This window comes from Nicotiana attenuata, chromosome 7 (assembly GCF_001879085.1).
Source record: "Nicotiana attenuata strain UT chromosome 7, NIATTr2, whole genome shotgun sequence".
In the NCBI taxonomy this organism is placed as follows: domain Eukaryota; kingdom Viridiplantae; phylum Streptophyta; class Magnoliopsida; order Solanales; family Solanaceae; genus Nicotiana; species Nicotiana attenuata.
Window position 1 is genome coordinate 58,906,412 of NC_031995.1, and position 18,538 is coordinate 58,924,949.

General features: G+C 43.9%; 1 protein-coding gene across 1 annotated transcript; it reads left to right on the forward strand.

Annotated features, from left to right (window-relative positions):
• Positions 17,062–17,481, forward strand: LOC109230649 (RNA-directed DNA polymerase homolog; the record flags this gene model as incomplete). The annotated part of the gene is made up of 1 exon (XM_019396101.1): positions 17,062–17,481. A coding segment is annotated over exon 1 (420 nt), but the record flags the coding sequence as incomplete, so codon positions are not given.

Genomic DNA, 18,538 nt, shown 5'->3' on the forward strand with positions numbered 1-18,538 from the left:
GAATTAGCCTTGTCTGGATGTAGTTTATCAAAATTGACGCAATTAATTACCTAATAGTTTACCTAAGTGAGACCTACAGGCATGACATCTAATAGAGCGTACTGATTTTAGGGAAAAGGTTGCTGGTTATATAAACGAAAGATCTGCAGATTTTGACGACCTTATGAGTGATTTTAGACTCGTAGATGAAATAGACGAAGCTGGTTCAGTTGATTATTCCTACAGGCATGATTTCTAAGCGTAATTGGTTTTAAACGATTACACAAATGCAAGAGTCCTATAGGCATGGTATCTAGAGTGAAGTTGGTTATTTATTAAACCTATGATTGTTTGCCTAATGGCATGTATATGCAGAAGTGCAGAAACCTAAGATCATGATTTCTATATGCAGAACTTACAGGCATAATTTCTAAAATACAGAAGTGCAGGACTTATAGACATAATTTCTAAAACGCACAATGCAGAAAAACTTAAGGCATAATTTCTATGATGCAGATCTGCAGAAACCTAAGATCATGATTTCTATATGCAGAACTTATAGGCATAATTTCTAAGATGCAGAAGTGCAGAATTTATAGACATGAGTTCTAAGATGCAGGAAAACTTGTAGGCATGAGTTTTAAAAATGCAGAATGCGAAAATTATAAATAACCTATAGGCAAGTTTTCTACCCTTGGTATGCATTCATCCCCATCCCTTTCCACTAGCCACCCCCAATTGTTATTACAAATTATTACAGACCCAAATGAATGAGAAAAGAAAAGTAAAATTACATCAGAAGCTCCAGCTACATCCAAACAGCCTAATTCAGACTCAAGGTCCAACAATATGAGATAAACCAACTTCCAGGATTAGATTTCCAAAAGCCTTTCTCACATTTGGGATGCGTCAAAGTTCCCAAGAGTCTCAAAGGGCTCCGGGCAGTGCTTACACCCCAAACACATTGCAGAATTAAGATCATAGTGCAATGTGGAAGTGCCAGCCCTTAGATGTCCAAGTTCAGAGGGAACTCAAGGTCCCAAAGCAAGGCTCATAAGAGAGGGGCAGAACTTAAGGGTCTAAGAATAAGTGTAAGTGCATAGAGGGGGAATCAGGGAGAGCCATGGCAAGCTGGTGGTCATGCCCAGCAATTGGGAATGCTGGCGCACCCCTGACCAGCCTGTTAGCCAATTTAGGAGTTAGGATCCATTGTGGATCAGGTTATGGCCTGGGCAGTAATTAGGGTACTGCCAGGCTAAGAACTTTAACTCAAACACATAGAAGGAAATAGGGGTAGGGATTCACAATAGAAAAGGCAAGGAAGGAACATAATTAGCACAAATCCCTGAACATAAACAGTAAAGTAAACAAGGATGCTGAAATTGTGAAGTAAACACATAGGGGTGAGGCAGAAAATTAAATAAAAGACATACCAGTTTCAAAGGAAAACAAGTAAGAAAATAGTATTCTTTGAAAAGCCAAGTTGCAAGCACATCAGTTCCAAAAGGTCTCAAGCAATGCAGAGTGTTGAATTCAAATTAGTAAGGTAAATGTGTGAGTTGAAAGTAAGAAGTTCAAGGTATTGAACTTTAAGTATAGATGCGAAAGTATTCGATTGGGAGTGTAGATGTAAAGTTAGGTCTGTTTAAAGTGTAGAAGAGCAATCCCTTTTATAGTGCAAAGAGAACCAGTAAGAAAGGCAAAGAAATCATTGAAATCAGTCTCCCTTTGGTTAAGGGATTCTGATTCCAACGGGTAGAAATTAGTTAAGGAAAGAAATTTCTAATTAAACCTTTCAAAGTAGCACAAAAGGGGTAAGTACATGGAAATTATTTAAGGAAAAAAATCAATGGTACACGGTTTGTGCCAAATATGGTAAAGGAATCAATTTAACAGCCATGAAACCAGAAACTGCAAGTTCAATTGAATGAACCAAGTCAAGAAAGGTAAAGGAGGTTCAATCGAAGGAAAATCAGTGACGGTTTATTAGCCTTATTAAGGGGGTTTCAGAATCAATCACTCAGTTGGTAAAAAAAACCTTTTGAAAGAGAAATTTCTCATATATATAAGCACACAGATCAAACAAAAAGAGTCGGTAGGTTATTTAGAAAAAGAGTTTAACACTGAAAGTCTCAGAGTTACAAGCCAAAGAGATTCAAGTTTAATTACAGACTCACAGTGAGCCTGAAAGCCTAGGGTCCCAAAGCGAAACCCTAGTACCACTTGTCAGAGAAACCCCAAAACCTAGGGTTTCGAATAGAGTCAGAGGTGAGAAAATAAGGACTCTGAAAGAGGCTTAGAAATCTCTTTCAAAGACTTATGAGAGACAAACATACACAAACAAGTTCAGAAGAGAGATATGATGCGAGTTTTCAAACAACAGTGGAGAAAAATATACAAACAGAACTCGGTAAAGCGACCAAAATCCAGGACCCAAACATAAACACGTATAGCAAAGAGTGAGGAAAACAACACAAATTAATATGCGAGCATAAGATTAACAACAAAAATAGAAAAGTCTCGCCTAATAGAACAGAAACAAGAGAGAAAACTCATGCATAATAAGAAGAACACATACGAGCATGAAACACACATAAAGAAATAACAGGAAGCATCAAAAAAATATTTGAAGAAACCTTTTTGAGAAACCCTAAAAGTCGATTTTGAAAAGGAAATTTGGGGAAAAACCTTTAAAACGTCAAATAACGCTCAGGCATGTCACAGATCTAAAAGAAATAAGCAAGTACAGAACCTCAGACGGCTTAGAGTTGCAGAAGAAACCCCAGAATGAGAAAGGTCTTGAGGAAAGTCGGATCCTTAGTCAAAAAAACTCATATTGCTTGAATACGCCGGAATAATGGCCGGAAAGGACATAGATCTATAGATCTGAGAAAGTTCTAAAGAGAGCCATTGAGATCGGGCTCCAGAATCGAGCAGCTTAGGTTTAATGGTGAGAGAGTGTGAGTACAGGCCATCCATGGCCTGGAATGCCATGGATTCCGGTGGAAACATGGTAGAAACAGGTGGGAGATGATTAGGGTTTCGGAGAGGCTAGAGAGAGTTTGGGAGACGAAGAGGATTTCAAGGCGGTGTATCAGATAGAATGAGCTAGGTTAAGGGGGTATTGGAAATTAAAATGGAAAGGGGGAATCTCGGCCGTTGATCAAAATGATCAACGGTCTGGATTAAAGGGGAGTCGAGTGGGTTTTAAATCGGGTCGTGGGTTTGGTTAAAAAATTGGAATTGGGTTGGTTTTAATTTGGGGCGGAATTGGGGTCAAATTGAGGCTAAAATTGAAAGGAAATGAGGTTGTAATTGAAATAAAGATAGGCTAGATGTTAAGTAGCCAATTTTTCCCTTTTCATTTTATAAAAATAGTAATAATGATTTTAAAAAAAATTAAAAGCACTGAACTAATTAATAATACATAAATATTAATCCAAAAAATACTGGAAATAATTTTATAATTGTAAAAATGTTGTTAATCGTAAAANATATATATATATATATATATATATATATATATATATATATATATATTGATCTAAAAATACTGGAAATGATTTTATAATTGTAAAATATTGTTAATTGTAAAATAGGCTACAATTGCAATTATATGCAATTTAGTTTTAAAATGCCAAATAAATCTGTAAAAAATATGGAAAAATCTCCTTAATTATATTTTGGTGTAAATATGAGAATACAAATAAATTATTCACCTAAATGATAATTTTGGGAATAATTATTGGATTTTGTACTGCTAGAAATAAACAATAAATTGATTTGAAATCTTTAAAAATTAGGGAAAAATACCAAAACTCTTGGGCATGCTTATATATGTATGTACATGCTATTTCGAAAATATTTTGTATGTAAAAATACATAGGAAAAAATTGGGTATCAACAGCTGCCCCTCTTTACCCGGGAAGGATGAAAGAGTTGTCGGGTAAAGATATGATGGCCAATTTTGACCGAATGAAACGATTGAAGAATTTTGACCGAGCTATGGTTCCTGAGCTGCCTATATATCCCTGGTCTTACAGGAATCAGGCCATATGTAGTTCGGGACCCGTCGACGGAATATGCCGATGGAGATTTTCCAAGAAGGGCGCGATGTTCAGGTTGAGAAGGATGGTCAGAGTCTGATAGGCTGCGGGAATGGGATCGGGATCGCTCCTGCTGAGACGACCGTTGCTAGCCGGTGTACCTGCATATGAATAATACCAACATATATTGTGCGTGAATTTAAATGTGATGCAAGTTCCCATTGGACCTTGAATGCTGTCTTCGGACGGGTAGGATGACGTCCTCCGACCATGACGCCCTGGGCCATGAAGCGCATAGTAAAGGATTCGCAGGCTATGCAATGATGTTCTCGGGCTGTGAGAATGATGCCTCCGAACTATGATGTCTTTGAATAATGATATGCAAAAGATAAAAAATGGGGTCCTCAGGCCATGGCATGGCGTTCTAGGGCTATGAAAATGGTGCCTCCGAACAATGGCGCCTTTGGACAATTTGGCGATCTTTCAGCCCATGAAATGCAGACGGTGGCGATCTTTTAACCCATGCAAGACGTAAATGAAAGGTTGGCGGTATTTTAGCGGTGCAAGATGGATAAAGTGGCGATATTTCAGCCGATGCCGGATTTAAATAAAGGTGGCGGTATTTCAGCCATGCAGATGTAAATAAAAGTGGCGATACTTCACCCGATGCAGGATTTAATTAAAGGTGGCGATATTTCAGCTGATGCAGGATTTAAATAAAGGTGGCGATATTTCAGCCAGGCAGGATTTAAATAAAGGTGGCGATATTTCAGCCAGCAGATGTAAATAAAAGTGGCAATATTTCAGCCGATGCAGGATTTAAATAAAGGTGGCAATATTTCAGCCATGCAGGATTTAAATAAAGGTAGCGATATTTCAGCCAGCAGATGTAAATAAAAGTGGCGATATATCAGCCGATGCAAGATTTAAATAAAGGTGGTGATATTTCAGCCATACAGGATTTAAGTAAAGGTGGCGATATTTCAACCGATGCAGGATTTAAATAAAGGTGGTGATATTTCAGCCATGCAGGATTTAAGTAAAGGTGGCGATATTTCAGCCAGCAGATGTAAATAAAGGTGGCGATATTTCAGCCAGCAGATGTAAATAAAAGTGACGATATTTCAGCCGATGCAGGATTTAAATAAAGGTGGCGATATTTGAGCCATGCAAGATTTAAATAAAAGTGGCGATATTTCAGCTATGCAGATGTAAATAAAAGTGGCGATATATCAGCCGATGCAGGATTTAAATAAAGGTGGCGATATTTCAGCCATGTAGGATTTGAATAAAGGTGGAGATATTTCAGCCAGCAGATGTAAATAAAAGTGGCGATATATCAGCCGATGCAGGATTTAAATTAAGGTGGCGACTCTTCAATTCAAACCCAACTCCCAAAAGGGAACGAGTTGTCCGGCCAAATGTCGTAAACCCGATTTCGCCTTTAGAAAAAGGGGCATCGACAGCATGGAGACTCTGCTGGGGATGTCGCGTATGGATAGCAATTGTAAATAGGTGATGATTCTGAGACTTGTGTTCCTGAAAAAGTATGAGTGTGTAATCGTATCTGATGATTTTATGTCTTGGGTGCCTGCATCCAAAGAAAAATCGTGAGTTTTGTAAAGGGGGGAAGGTTAGCTCGTCTTCCCGTGGACTTCGCTTTTCCTGCTCGGCCCTTGTTTTCATTGGGGTAGCGTTGCTAAACAGAGCAACTTTGATAGTAGTCATGCATGATTAGTAAAAAAAATGTAACGTAAATACACAATTAAAAAAAGTAGTTTTCTTTAGATGAACCGACGACTGCGACGCGGTTCAAGACATTGCAACCTCCCTCGCTCCGGAATTTGGAGGGTCCTCCTCAAAATTCTGCCCCAGTTTACTAGGTTGGTGCTTCTGACGGTTGCGTGTGATGAATGGCTGAAAATCGCTTCGGAATTTTGAGGATCCTCCTCAAAATTCTGCCCCAGTTTCCAATAGCGGGGGAAATGAAAATTTTATTGAATTGTGACCGAACCCCTAANTTGGCTTCATCTTGATGTGGGAAGATTTTCTTCAACACTAGCTGTCCCGGTGTGAATCGTCTCGGCTTGACTCTTTTGTTGAAGGCTCTGGACATTCTGTTCTGATAAAGTTGACCGTGACAAACTGCATTCATTCTCTTCCCATCTATGAGGGCTAACTGCTGTAGCGACTCTTTACCCTTTCTGCGTCGTCGAGTGCTGCTTGTTGTATGATTCTCAACGAGGGAATTTCTACCTCGGCGGGAATGACTGCCTCTGTACCATAAACCAGCATATAGGGAGTTGCCCTGGTTGATGTGCGAACTGTGGTGCGGTACCCCAATAAAGCAAATGATAGCTTCTCATGCCACTGTTTATGCTTTTCTATCATTTTCCTTAGTATTTTCTTGATATTCTTATTGGCCGCTTCTACAGCTCCGATCATCCGAGGTGTGTAGGCTGTAGAATTCTTGTGTTTGATCTTGAATGTTTCACACATTGCTTTCATCAGGTCACTGTTGAGATTGGAACCATTATCAGTAATGATCGACTCTGGGATGCCGAACCGGCAAACGATACGGTCGCGGACAATGTCTGCCACGACTTTCTTAGTCACTGTCTTGTATGATGCTGCTGCTTCAACCCATTTGGTGAAATTATCAATTGCCACTAGAATGAACCTGTGCCCGTTTGATGCGGCGGGCTCAATAGGTCCGATAACATCCATTCCCCAAGCGGCGAATGGCCACGGTGAACTTGTTGCATTAAGCTCATTGGGAGGCACCTTTATCATGTCTGCGTGTATCTGACAGCGATGGCACTTTCGAACATACTGGATGCAGTCCGTTTCCATAGTCATCCAAAAATAACCAGCTTGGAGTATTTTCTTGGCTAAGACAAAACCGTTCATATGTGGGCCGCAGGTTCCTGCATGAATTTTTTCCAATAGCCTGGATGCTTCCTTTGCGTCGACACACCTTAACAATCCCAAATCGGGAGTTCTCCTGTGCAGGATTCCTCCGCTTTGAAAGAAATTATTGGATAACCTTCGAAGTGTGCGCTTCTGAGTAGCGTTTGCAAGCTCTGGATATTCTCCTATTACCAAATATTCCTTGATATCGTGAAACCAGGGTTTCCCATCCGCTTCTTCCTCGACATGAGCACAGTAAGCTGGCTGATCATAAATCTTTACCGGGATAGGATCGATGAAATTCTTCTCTAGATGCTGAATCATAGAGGATAGGGTAGCCAATGCATCGCCAAACTCATTCTGAACTCTAGGGACATGCTGAAACTCTGTCTTTGTGAATCTCTTCCTCAACTCCTGTACATGATGCAGGTATGGGAGTATCTTGGAGTTTTTGGTTGCCCATTCTTCTCGGACCTGATGTATAAGTAAATCCAAATCTCCAATCACTAGCAACTCTTGGATGTTCATGTCAATGGCCATCTTGAGCCCTAAGATGCAGGCTTCGTACTCGGCCAACTCCTTTGAAGTTTGCTGCTCCATCGAAAAACATTCTCCAACCGTCATAGGATTCTGCAATGTCTTCTCCTATGAAAGATACCTCTTCGTCGGGAAAATACGTCTTTAGAGGCTCGTATTCTCCATCCACAGGATTTTCAGCAAGATGATCTGCCAGTGCTTGTCCTTTGATTGCCTTTTGAGTCACGTAAACAATGTCGAATTCACTCAGCAGGATTTGCCACTTGGCTAGCTTGCTAGTGAGCATGGGCTTCTGAAAGATGTACTTTAGCTGATCCATCCTCGATATGAGATAAGTAGTATAGGCACAGAAATAATGCCTCAACTTCTGAGCTACCCAAGTCAGAGCATAATAGGTGCGCTCTAATAGAGAATACCGGGCCTCGTATGGGGTGAACTTCTTGCTGAGATAATAGATGGCCTGCTCCTTTCTCCCCATTTCGTCATGTTGTCCTAGAACACAACCGAATGCTCCATCCAATACCGCAAGGTAGAGCAATAGAGGTCTACCTGGTTCGGGCGGAACCAAAACTAGCGGTGTTGACAGGTATTCCTTGATTCTGTCGAAGGCTTTCTGACAGTCATCAGTCCATTTGGTAGCGGCGTCTTTCTTCAACATCTTAAAGATTGGCTCACAAATGACAGTGGACTGAGCTATGGACCGGCTGATGTAGTTGAGTCTCCCTAGGAAACTCATCACGTCCTTCTTGTTCTTTGGCGGTGGCAATTCTTGAATGGCCTTAACCTTTGATGGATCCAGCTCTATTCCTCGGCGACTTACGATGAACCCAAGTAATTTTCCGGCAGGAACCCCGAATGCACACTTGGCGGGATTCAGCTTCAGATTGTACCTTCTCAGTCTGTTGAAGAACTTCCTCAGATCTTCCATGTGGTCAGTGGCTCTCTTGGATTTGATGATGACGTCGTCTACATACACCTCGATCTCTTTGTGTATCATGTCATGGAAGATAGTAGTCATGGCCCTCATGTAGGTGGCCCCAGCATTCTTTAACCCAAATGGCATCATCTTGTAACAATACATCCCCCACGGCGTAATGAAAGAAGTTTTCTCCGCGTCTTCCTCATCCATCCATATCTGATGATACCCAGCAAAACAATCGACGAATGACTGCAGTTCATGCTTGGCGCAATTGTCAATTAGAATGTGTATGTTTGGCAAGGGGAAGTCGTCTTTCGGACTGGCCCGGTTGAGATCCCGGTAGTCGACACAGACTCTAACCTTCCCGTCCTTCTTCGGTATTGGCACGATGTTTGCTAACCATGTTGGATACTCTACTACCCTGAGAACCCTGGCTTTGACTTGCTTGGTGACTTCTTCCTTGATTTTCAAACTCAAGTCAGGTTTGAATTTCCTGAGCTTTTGCTTTACCGGGGGACATGCAGGATCGGTTGGCAATTTGTGAGCCACAATAGATGTGCTGAGACCGGTCATATCATCATACGACCAGGCGAATATATCTTCATATTCCCTTAGAAATTCCGTGTATTCTTTCCTTTCTGATGGTGATAGATGAACATTGATGCGTGTTTCTTTGACATTCTCTGTATCTCCCAAGTTAACAACCTCAGTCTTGTCCAGATTGGACTTAGATCTATTCTCAAAATCCTCAACCTCTTTAACAACCTCTTTTGGTACATCATCTTCTTCTGAGTCTATATCCGTTTGTTGCCTTGTCTCGTTGCAAGTCACAATCGTCGGTTCATCAAGATAAGAAATAGTAATGCTGTGTAAATAAATAAAGTAAACGATAAAAGGTAATAAGAGCGAGATTTATAAGAAACTGAAATGCTTTGATAAATTTCATAATTGTTTTTAGCATTAGAGCTCTTATTTCGAAATTAAAATGCGGAAAGAAAGTCAAGTAGCAAAAATAAAGATGATGCATGGTGCTTTGTTCAGTCTTGCTACCCTGAAGCTTTCCGGGCCCTGGTGGTTCTGATGGACCAATTGTTGAGGCGTGCTCCTCGGCTTACAGCCTGTATGGAAGAGCCTTCCTCCCCCTCCTCCTCGAAAATGACACAACAGTCCATATTATCATCTTCCAAAAACAAATTTCTCATTGCCGCCAGTGCTTCCTCTTCTTCCGACCCATATATGACATCGGCTGGCTTGAAAGTCTGCTCCAGGCGAGGTATTGGATGCTCCAGCGGGTAGTAGGGACTGCGCGATGGTGGCGACCAGTGGTTGAACTCTTCCCAAGTGTATTCATATCCCAAACCAAAAGTGGTACCACGTTTCTTCAGCTTGATAGGTTTGGCGATTCCCTGGAGGTTCTTGCCGAGTCCCTTGCCAGGTTCGTATCCACACCAATTCAGTATACTTTCAATTTTGTCATCCCACCATTTATCCTTGTCCACGGTGTTGACTCGCTCAATGCGATGGTAGGTTTCTCCGCCTATCTTCATTCTTCCTCCGATTGCCGGGATGGTCTGGCGACTGTATACGGGATTGCTACCGATGCCATGAATAATCACCTCTTGGTGATTCCACTCAAACTTCACTGCCTGGTGTAGGGTTGATGCTACAGCTCCAGCGGTATGGATCCAGGTCCGTCCCAATAGCAAGTTGTAAGATGTCGGGACGTCTATTACTTGAAATTCAACGTCGAACCAGGTCGATCCCATTTGTAGACACAAACTGATTTCCCCAATAGTAGACCTTTGGGATCCATCGAAAGCTTTGACATTGATGGCTCCATCCTTGATCTCATGCAGGCTCTTCCCCAATGTTCTGAGAGTTACCAATGGATAAATATTGAGGCTAGACCCTCCGTCAATCAGAATCCTGGTGATGAAATAATCCTCGCACTGTACAGTGATGTGCAATGCTTTGTTGTGTCTTAGCCCTTCCGGCGGCAGCTCATCTTCATGGAAAGTGATTTTATGACTCTCCAATACTTGCCCTACCATGTTTGCCATTTCTCGTCCAGTTATGTTGCTGGGTACATATGCCTCACTCAATATCTTCATCAAGGCATTCTTATGTGCATCGGAGCTTTGCAGCAGAGCTAGGATGGAGATTTGTGCCGGTGTTTTATTCAGTTGATCAATGACTGAGTACTCCTTTGCTTGTATCTTCCTCCAGAGATCATCAGGTCCAGTTTCAATAGGCCGTCCAGGGGCCTGCTTACTTGATTCAGCTAAATGTTCCGGGGTATAAACCCTGCCGGTTCTTGTCATACCCTGCGCCGCAACTGCTTTTCCGATTTTGGCTTTTCCTTTTCTCCTTGCCTCGGCTGTGTAATCCCAGGGGATGGTATTTGTATGGAATGGCGCTATTGCTGACATTGCCACTGGGATGGGTACCCTTGCTTTGGAAGGTAACACAGCAACTTCAAATGGCGTAGGTGCCTTTGGGGACCCAAACTCGACCTCAATTGGTCCTGGCGTTTTTGTAGAAGATGGTGTTTCAAACTCAAGTGGTATGGACATGTTCACTTCAGCGTCTCCAGAAGGCTGGATCTGGACTACAATCGGATTAAGTGTGATTGTTGGTTTCTTTGGCTCGTCACCTTCAGCGATCAATCCAATCGATCCTTTAGGGTCCCAATCATTTTCTATCTCAATCATGTGAACACCTCCACCCTTGTGTTCTGGTAGAGGGTTGTTGCGGACATTCGGAGCAGGCTCCTTTGCCACGATGATCTTGTTGTCAATCAAAGCCTGAATCTTATCCTTCAGAGAGCGGCACTCATAGATGGTATGCCCCTTCATGCCGAAATGGTATGCACAGGTTTGTTCGGGTTGATCCATTGGGAAGGATTTTCTGAAGTTATGGCAGGCATAGGGGTGACGTAGCCAGCATCTTTGAGCCTTTCATACAGCTAGTCGATAGGTTCGGCAATGGCGGTGTATTGTTTGGGAGATCTGCAGTCGAAGTTTGGTCAGGGTCTAGGGAAGTTTTGGTGAGGTGATTGATAGTGAGCTTGTTGGGTGTTGTAGGCTTGGTAGACGCGTGTGGGTTGGGAGTATTTGGGTGAAGTAGGCTGATATGAGGGAGGTGGAGATGATTGGTAAGTAGGTGGTGGAGTGTAACGACCCAAAGGGCCATCACTTGTTTCCTTACTCATTCTGTGCTTCTGAGGCTTTGAAAACCTCATTTGGGGTTGCCTCGATTTGCGTGCGCAGTCCGGGCGCGCAGCCAGAAAGCTTGAATATGAATTCTATGAGAAAAAGGCTAAATTTTGATATTAAATTGAATAAATTTGACTTCGGTCAATATTTTGGGTAAACGGACCCGGACCCGTGATTTGACGGTCCCGGAGGGTCCATAGGAAAATATGGGACTTGGGCGTATGTCCGGAATCGAATTCCGAGGTCCCAAGCCCGAGAAATGAATTTTTGTGTGAAATTATTTTCTGGAAATAATTAAGGATATTGGAAATGAAATTTGATTAAAAGACTATGGTATCGGGCCCGTATTTTGGTTCCGGCACCCGGTACAGGTCTTATATGTGGTTTAAGCACTTTCTGTAAAGTTTGGTTGAAATCGGACGTCGTTCGACGTGTTTCGGACTTAAAACTCTAAATTTGAAAGTTTATGAGGTTTGAGGAAAAACTTGTGATTTTGAGGTTTGATTCGTTGTTTTTGATGTTATTTTGGCGATTTGATCGCACGAGTAAGTCCGTAGGATGTTATTGAGGTTGTGTGCATATTTGGTTTGGAGCCCCGAGGGCTCGGGTGAGTTTTAGATCGGTGTCGGATTGCATTTTTGCATTTTTTGAAAATCTGGTATCACTGATCTGCAGGCTTCGCATTTGCGAAGCCAGAATTAGCAAATGCGAAGGTCCAGCTCTCGCAAATGCGAAGGCTGGTTCGCAAATGCGAAACCAGCCCAGGCCTGCCAATGTTCGCAAATGTGAAGCCATTCCTCGCAAATGCGAAGGTCAAGGGCTCGCAAATGCGAAGGTCCCCTGATAGGCCTGAGTTCGCAAATGCGAACAGAAATGTCGCATCCCATGCCTGCAGGGTTCGCAATTGCGAACCCAGTTTCACATTTCCCATATCCGCAGCCCAGCATATTTTATACTTAACCGATTTTGAGTTTCATTTTTCACATTTTCTCAAACTCAAACACCCATAGGCGATTTTCCAAGAAATCTTTCTTCTCCAAATCAATTGTAAGTTAATTTCTACTCAATTCCTTCAATCATTAGCATCATTTAACATGTTTCCACTTAAAATCAAGGATTTTCATGGGTGAAATTGGGGGTTTTGGGTAGAACCTAGGTTTTCCAAAAATTGGAGATTTGGACCTCAATTCGAGGTCCGATTTCAAAACAATTTACATATTTGAGTTCGTGGGGGAATGGGTAACCGGGTTTTGGTTCGAACCTCAGTTTTTGACCACGTGGGCCCGAAGGCGATTTTGGAATTTTTGGGAAAAACTTTGGGGAACTCATTTTTATGCATTCAAATTGATTCATTTAATGTTTATTAAAGCAATTAAGTAATTTGTGGCTAGATTCGAGCGGATTGGAGGTGGAATTACGGGATAAAGCCATAGTTGAGGCTTGAGTTGAGTTCAAGGCATCGAGGTAAGTGTTTGGTTTAACCCTAGCTTGAGGGAATAGGAGTTGAGTCTTATTTGTAACTTGCTAATTGTCGAGTACGATGTATAGGCATGGTGACGAGTATCTATACATTGGTGTCTAGCATGACCGTGAGTCCTTAATTTGCGAATAGTTTGGTTGTTGTTATGCCTTCCATGCTTAAATGATGACTTCTATATGTTGTAACGATCTTGTGGAAGAGATTGTGTTCTTTGAACGTCGTGGAGCATTGGCTCAGGTTGAAATACAAATTGTGAAGGTATATGAGATAAGTAACTCCTTGGAGCATTGGCTCATGTGATAGTGTGAACTTTGAGATGAAAGTGAAAGGAAGAGAAGAGTTAATGATTTATTCCCTTGCCGGGACGTTGTTGGATATTGATGTTGTGCCCTTGCCGGGTTTTTTATTTGTTTGTTTGTGTACCCCTTGCCGGGACTTCCATTCTTGTTTTATTATTCCCTTGTCCTTGTTTGTGATTGTTGATTGGGTGAGGAAGAGTGTTAAAGCACGAAGGGTGATGCCGTACATTGAATGATATTTGTGGATCGGGTTGCGCGCCGCAACAATGCTAAATGATATGGATCGGGTTGCACGCCACAACAATGATATTTGTGGATCGGGTTGCACGCCCCAACAATGTTAAACGATATGGATCGGGTTGCACGCCGCAACAGTGTTGTAATATATTGGGATCGGGTTGCGCGCCGCAACAATTATTGATACAAGTGTGTTTATTTTGGATATTAGTTTCTTGTCCGCTCTAAATTCCAAGCTGCCCTTAGACTGTTATTCTGGATTTACTGTTAATATTGTTATCTCCCCACAGCATGCTTCCCCTCCCATATTGTTTACTTGTCTTGTATTTCGATTCCGCTGTATGTATATAATTGCACAGGTTTATGTGGTGGTCCAGTCTAGCCTCGTCACTACTTCGCCGAGGTTAGGCTAGACACTTACCAGCATATGGGGTCGGTTGTGCTGATACTACACTCTGTGCTATTTTGCACAGATCCAGGTTTCGAGCAGCAGCAGCAGTAGTGTGGGAGCAGGCTTCATTTCAGCGAGACCCGAGGTAGCCTTGCAGGCGTCCGCAGGCCCAGCGTCTCCTCTATCCTTTATTTTTATCTGTTAGCTCATTGTATTCGAGACAAACAGCTTATGTTCTCTTTCAGACGTTGGTATGTAGTTTTCTTAGTAGTTCGTGAGTACAGTGATACCAGTCTTGGGTAGAGGATTTTGTTGAACTTTCCGCATTTCTATTCAGATTTATAATATGTTAAGACTTCCGCTTATTATTGAATTTCGTTGCTTTTGTATTATTGTCGTAAATTGTTAAAATGGATTAGATTATTAATGGACAAGTAATTAAATTTAGCTTGCCTTGCTCTCATTAGTAGGCGCCATCACGACTCCCGAGGGTGGGAAATCCGGGTCGTGACAAGTTGGTATCAGAGCTCTAGGTTGCATAGGTCTCACAACTCACGGACAAGCATAGTAGAGTCTGAGGGATCGGTACGGAGACGTCTGTATTTATCCCCCAGAGGCTACCGAGTTAGGAAAACTTTCACATTTGTTCTTTCTTGTCGTGCGGTTTGGTTTCTCAATGCTAATTGAATTTCTACTCTATTCTTTCGCAGATGGCGAGAACACGTGCTTCCTCATCTTCCGATCAGCAGTCCGAGCCCCAGACAGCTCCCGCTAGGGGCAGAGGACGAGGCCGAGGTAGGGGCAGAGCTCAGCCCCGAGTAGCAGCACCAGTGGCGGAGCCTCAGGTTGACACTGACGAGGAGGTTCCGACCCCAGCCCCAGCAGTTCCGGTGGGCCCAACTCAGGTCCCAGAGGGGTTTATTGCTACCCCAGTTCTTCAGGACGCTCTGGTCCGATTGGTGGGTCTCATGGAGAGTGTTACTCGAGCGGGTTTGCTTCCTGTAGCACCAGCCGTCTCTCAGGCTGGAGGAGGGGCCTAGACTCCTGCTACTCGTACTCCGGAGCAGGGAGTTCCCTCGATTCAGACCCCAGTAGTTCAGCCGGTTGGAGCAGCTCAGCCGGGTGTGGTAACCCAGGCCGGTGATGGGGCAGCTATGTCTACCGATGCTTTTTGGAGGTTGGATAGGTTCACCAAGCTCTTCACTACTACTTTCAGTGGTGCACCCACCGAGGTTCCTCAGGATTATTTGGACAGCTGCCACGAGGTTCTTCGGAACATGGGTATTGTTGAGTCCAATGGAGTTGATTTCGCTGCATTTCGCCTATCTGGATCCGCCAAGACTTGGTGGAGGGATTTCTGTTTAGCTAGACCAGCAGGGTCTCCAGCCTTAACATGGGATCAGTTTTCAGTGTTGTTTCTGGAGAAGTTTCTCCCTATCACACAGCGTGAGGCCTATCGGAGGCAGTTCGAGCGTCTCCATCAGGGATCAATGTCATTCACCCAGTATGAGACCAGGTTCATTGAGTTGGCTCGCCATGCTATTGTCATACTCCCCACTAAGAGGGAGAGAGTGAGACAGTTTATTGATGGACTCATTCAGCCTATTCGTCTCTAGATGGCTAGAGAGGCGGGGAGTGATATCACTTTTCAGGAGGCGGCCAATGTGGCCCGGAGGATTGAGATGGTATTATCGCAGGGGGTGGTCACGGGGGAGACAAAAGAGCCTGTCATTCCGGTAGATTCAGTGGTACCTCATTTGGAGGTAGAGATTCATATGGTAGAGGCCATCCTTCTAGATCCTTTCAGTCAGCTCTCCAGGTTTCTCACGGTGCATCAGGTGGCCGTGGTTCTCAGGCACATTATTTTAATCAGCAGGCATTCAGTGCACCGCCAGCTCCTATCAGCGCACTGCCACTTTAGAGTTTCTGTGGGGGTCATTCAGGTCACCAGGGTCAGCCTCAGTTTCCTCAGCCACATCGTTCAGATGGATGTTATGAGTGTGGTGAGTATGGCCACATCAGGAGGGCTTGCCCGAGGTTGAGGGGTACTCAGTCGCAGCAGCAGGGTCCCCGTCCTATGATTCATGCACCAGATGCTCCACAGCCAGCCCAGCCAGCTAGAGGCGGGGGTAGAGGTACTAGAGGATGAGGTAGAGGTCATAGAGGTGGATCTCAGACCACCAGGGGTGGAGGCCATCCAGCAGCAGATCGACATAGAGATATGGTTCAGGGTGGTGGGGCCCAGCCCCGATGTTATGCTCTTCAGGCTAGGCCCGAGGCAAAGGCTTCAGATGCGGTTATTACAGGTACGGTTCTGGTTTGTGATAGAGATGCTTCATTGTTGTTTGATCCGGGGTCTACATATTCGTATGTGTCATCCTATTTTGCCCCGTATTTGATCATGCCTAGTAATGCATTGGGTATTCCTATTTATGTGTCTACGCCGGTGGGTGATTCTATCGTGGTCGATCGACTCCATCGCTCTTGTGTTGTGGTGATTGGGGGTCTGAAGACTCGTGTAGATCTGTTGCTTTTAGATATGGCCGACTTTGATATTATATTGGGGATGGACTGGTTATCACCCTATCACGCTATCTTGGACTGCCATGCCAAGACTGTGACCTTAGCTTACCGGGTATGCCTCGTTTAGAGTAGAGAGGGACCTCAGGTCATTCCACCCGCAATTTTATATCGTATGTGAAGGCTCGGCATATGGTCGAGAAGGGGTGTTTGGCTTATCTAGCTTATGTTCGGGATTCCAGTGCTGAGGTTCCCTCGATCGATTTTGTGTCCGTTGTTCGTGAGTTCCCTGACGTTTTTCCTTCGGACCTGCCGGGTATGCTACCCGACAGGGATATTGATTTCTGCATCGATCTGGTTCCGGGCACTTAGCCCATTTCTATTCCGCCATATCGTATGGCCCCGTCGGAGTTGAAGGAGTTAAAAGAACAGTTGCAGGATTTGCTTGAGAAGGGTTTCATTAGACCCAGTGTCTCACCATGGGGTGCGCCGGTATTATTTGTCAAGAAGAAGGACGGGTCAATGAGAATGTGTATTGATTACCGGCAATTGAACAAGGTAACGATCAAGAATAAGTATCCACTGCCGAGGATTGATGATTTGCTCGACCAACTTCAGGGTGCCAGGGTATTTTCCAAGATTGACTTGCGATCTGGTTACCATCAGTTGAGGATTAGGGCATCCGATGTCCCTAAGACAGCTTTCCGCACTCGGTATGGGCATTATGGGTTCTTGGTTGTGTCATTCGGGTTGACAAATGCCCCAGCAACGTTCATTGACTTGATGAACCGAGTGTTCGGGCCTTATTTGGATTCATTCGCGATAGTGTTCATTGATGATATATTGATATACTCCCGCAGCCAGGAGGAGCACGAGCAGCACCTTAGAGTGGTTCTTCAGACTCTGAGGGATAGTCCGTTATATGCTAAGTTCTCGAAGTGTGAATTCTGGTTGAGATCAGTTGCATTTCTGGGTCATGTTGTGTCAGTAGAGGGTATTCAGGTGGACCCAAACAAGATAGAGGCAGTCAAGAGCTAGCCTAGACCAGCATCAGCTACAGAGATTCGGAGTTTCTTGGGGTTGGCAGGCTACTACAAACGGTTCGTGGAGGGGTTTTCATCTATTGCTGCCCCGATGACCAGATTGACCCAGAAGGGTGCCCAGTTCAGATGGTCGAATGAGTGTGAGGCGAGCTTTTAGAAGCTCAAGACAGCTCCGACTACGACGCCGATGTTGGTTTTGCCCACAGGTTCAAGGCCCTATTCAGTCTATTGTGATGCTTCCCGTATTGGGCTTGGAGCAGTGTTGGTGCAGGAGGGCAAGGTCATTACCTATGCTTCGAGACGGTTGAAGATCCATGAGAAGAATTATCCAGTTCATGATTTGGATTTAGCAGCCATTGTTCACGCCTTGAATATTTGGAGGCATTATCTGTATGGCGTGGTGTGTGAGGTGTTCACTGATCACAAGAGTCTTCAGTACTTGTTCAAGCAAAAGGAGTTGAATTTGAGGCAGAGGAGGTGGTTGGAGTTGTTGAAGGATTATGATGTCACCATTCTTTATCCTTCGGGGAAGGTCAACGTAGTGGCCGGTGCTTTGAGTAGGAAGTCAGCCAGTATGGGCAGTCTCGCTTATATTCCGGTCAGTCAGAGGCTGCTTGCTTTGGATGTTCAGACTTTAGCTAATCAGTTCGTGAGACTGATTGTTTCTGAGCCCAGTCGTGTGTTAGCTTGCACGGTCGCTCGTTCTTCATTATTGGAGCGTATCCGTGATCGGCAGTTTGATGATCCCCATTTGTGTGTCCTTAGAGACACGGTGCAGCGAGGAGGTGCCAAGAAGGTTACCTTAGATGCGGATGGAGTTTTGAGATTGCAGGGGCGAGTTTGTGTGCCCAATGTGGATGGGCTTCGAGAGTTGATTTTAGAGGAGGACCATAGCTCCAGGTACTCTATTCATCCGGGCGCCGCGAAGATGTATCAGGATTTGCGGCAGCATTATTGGTGGC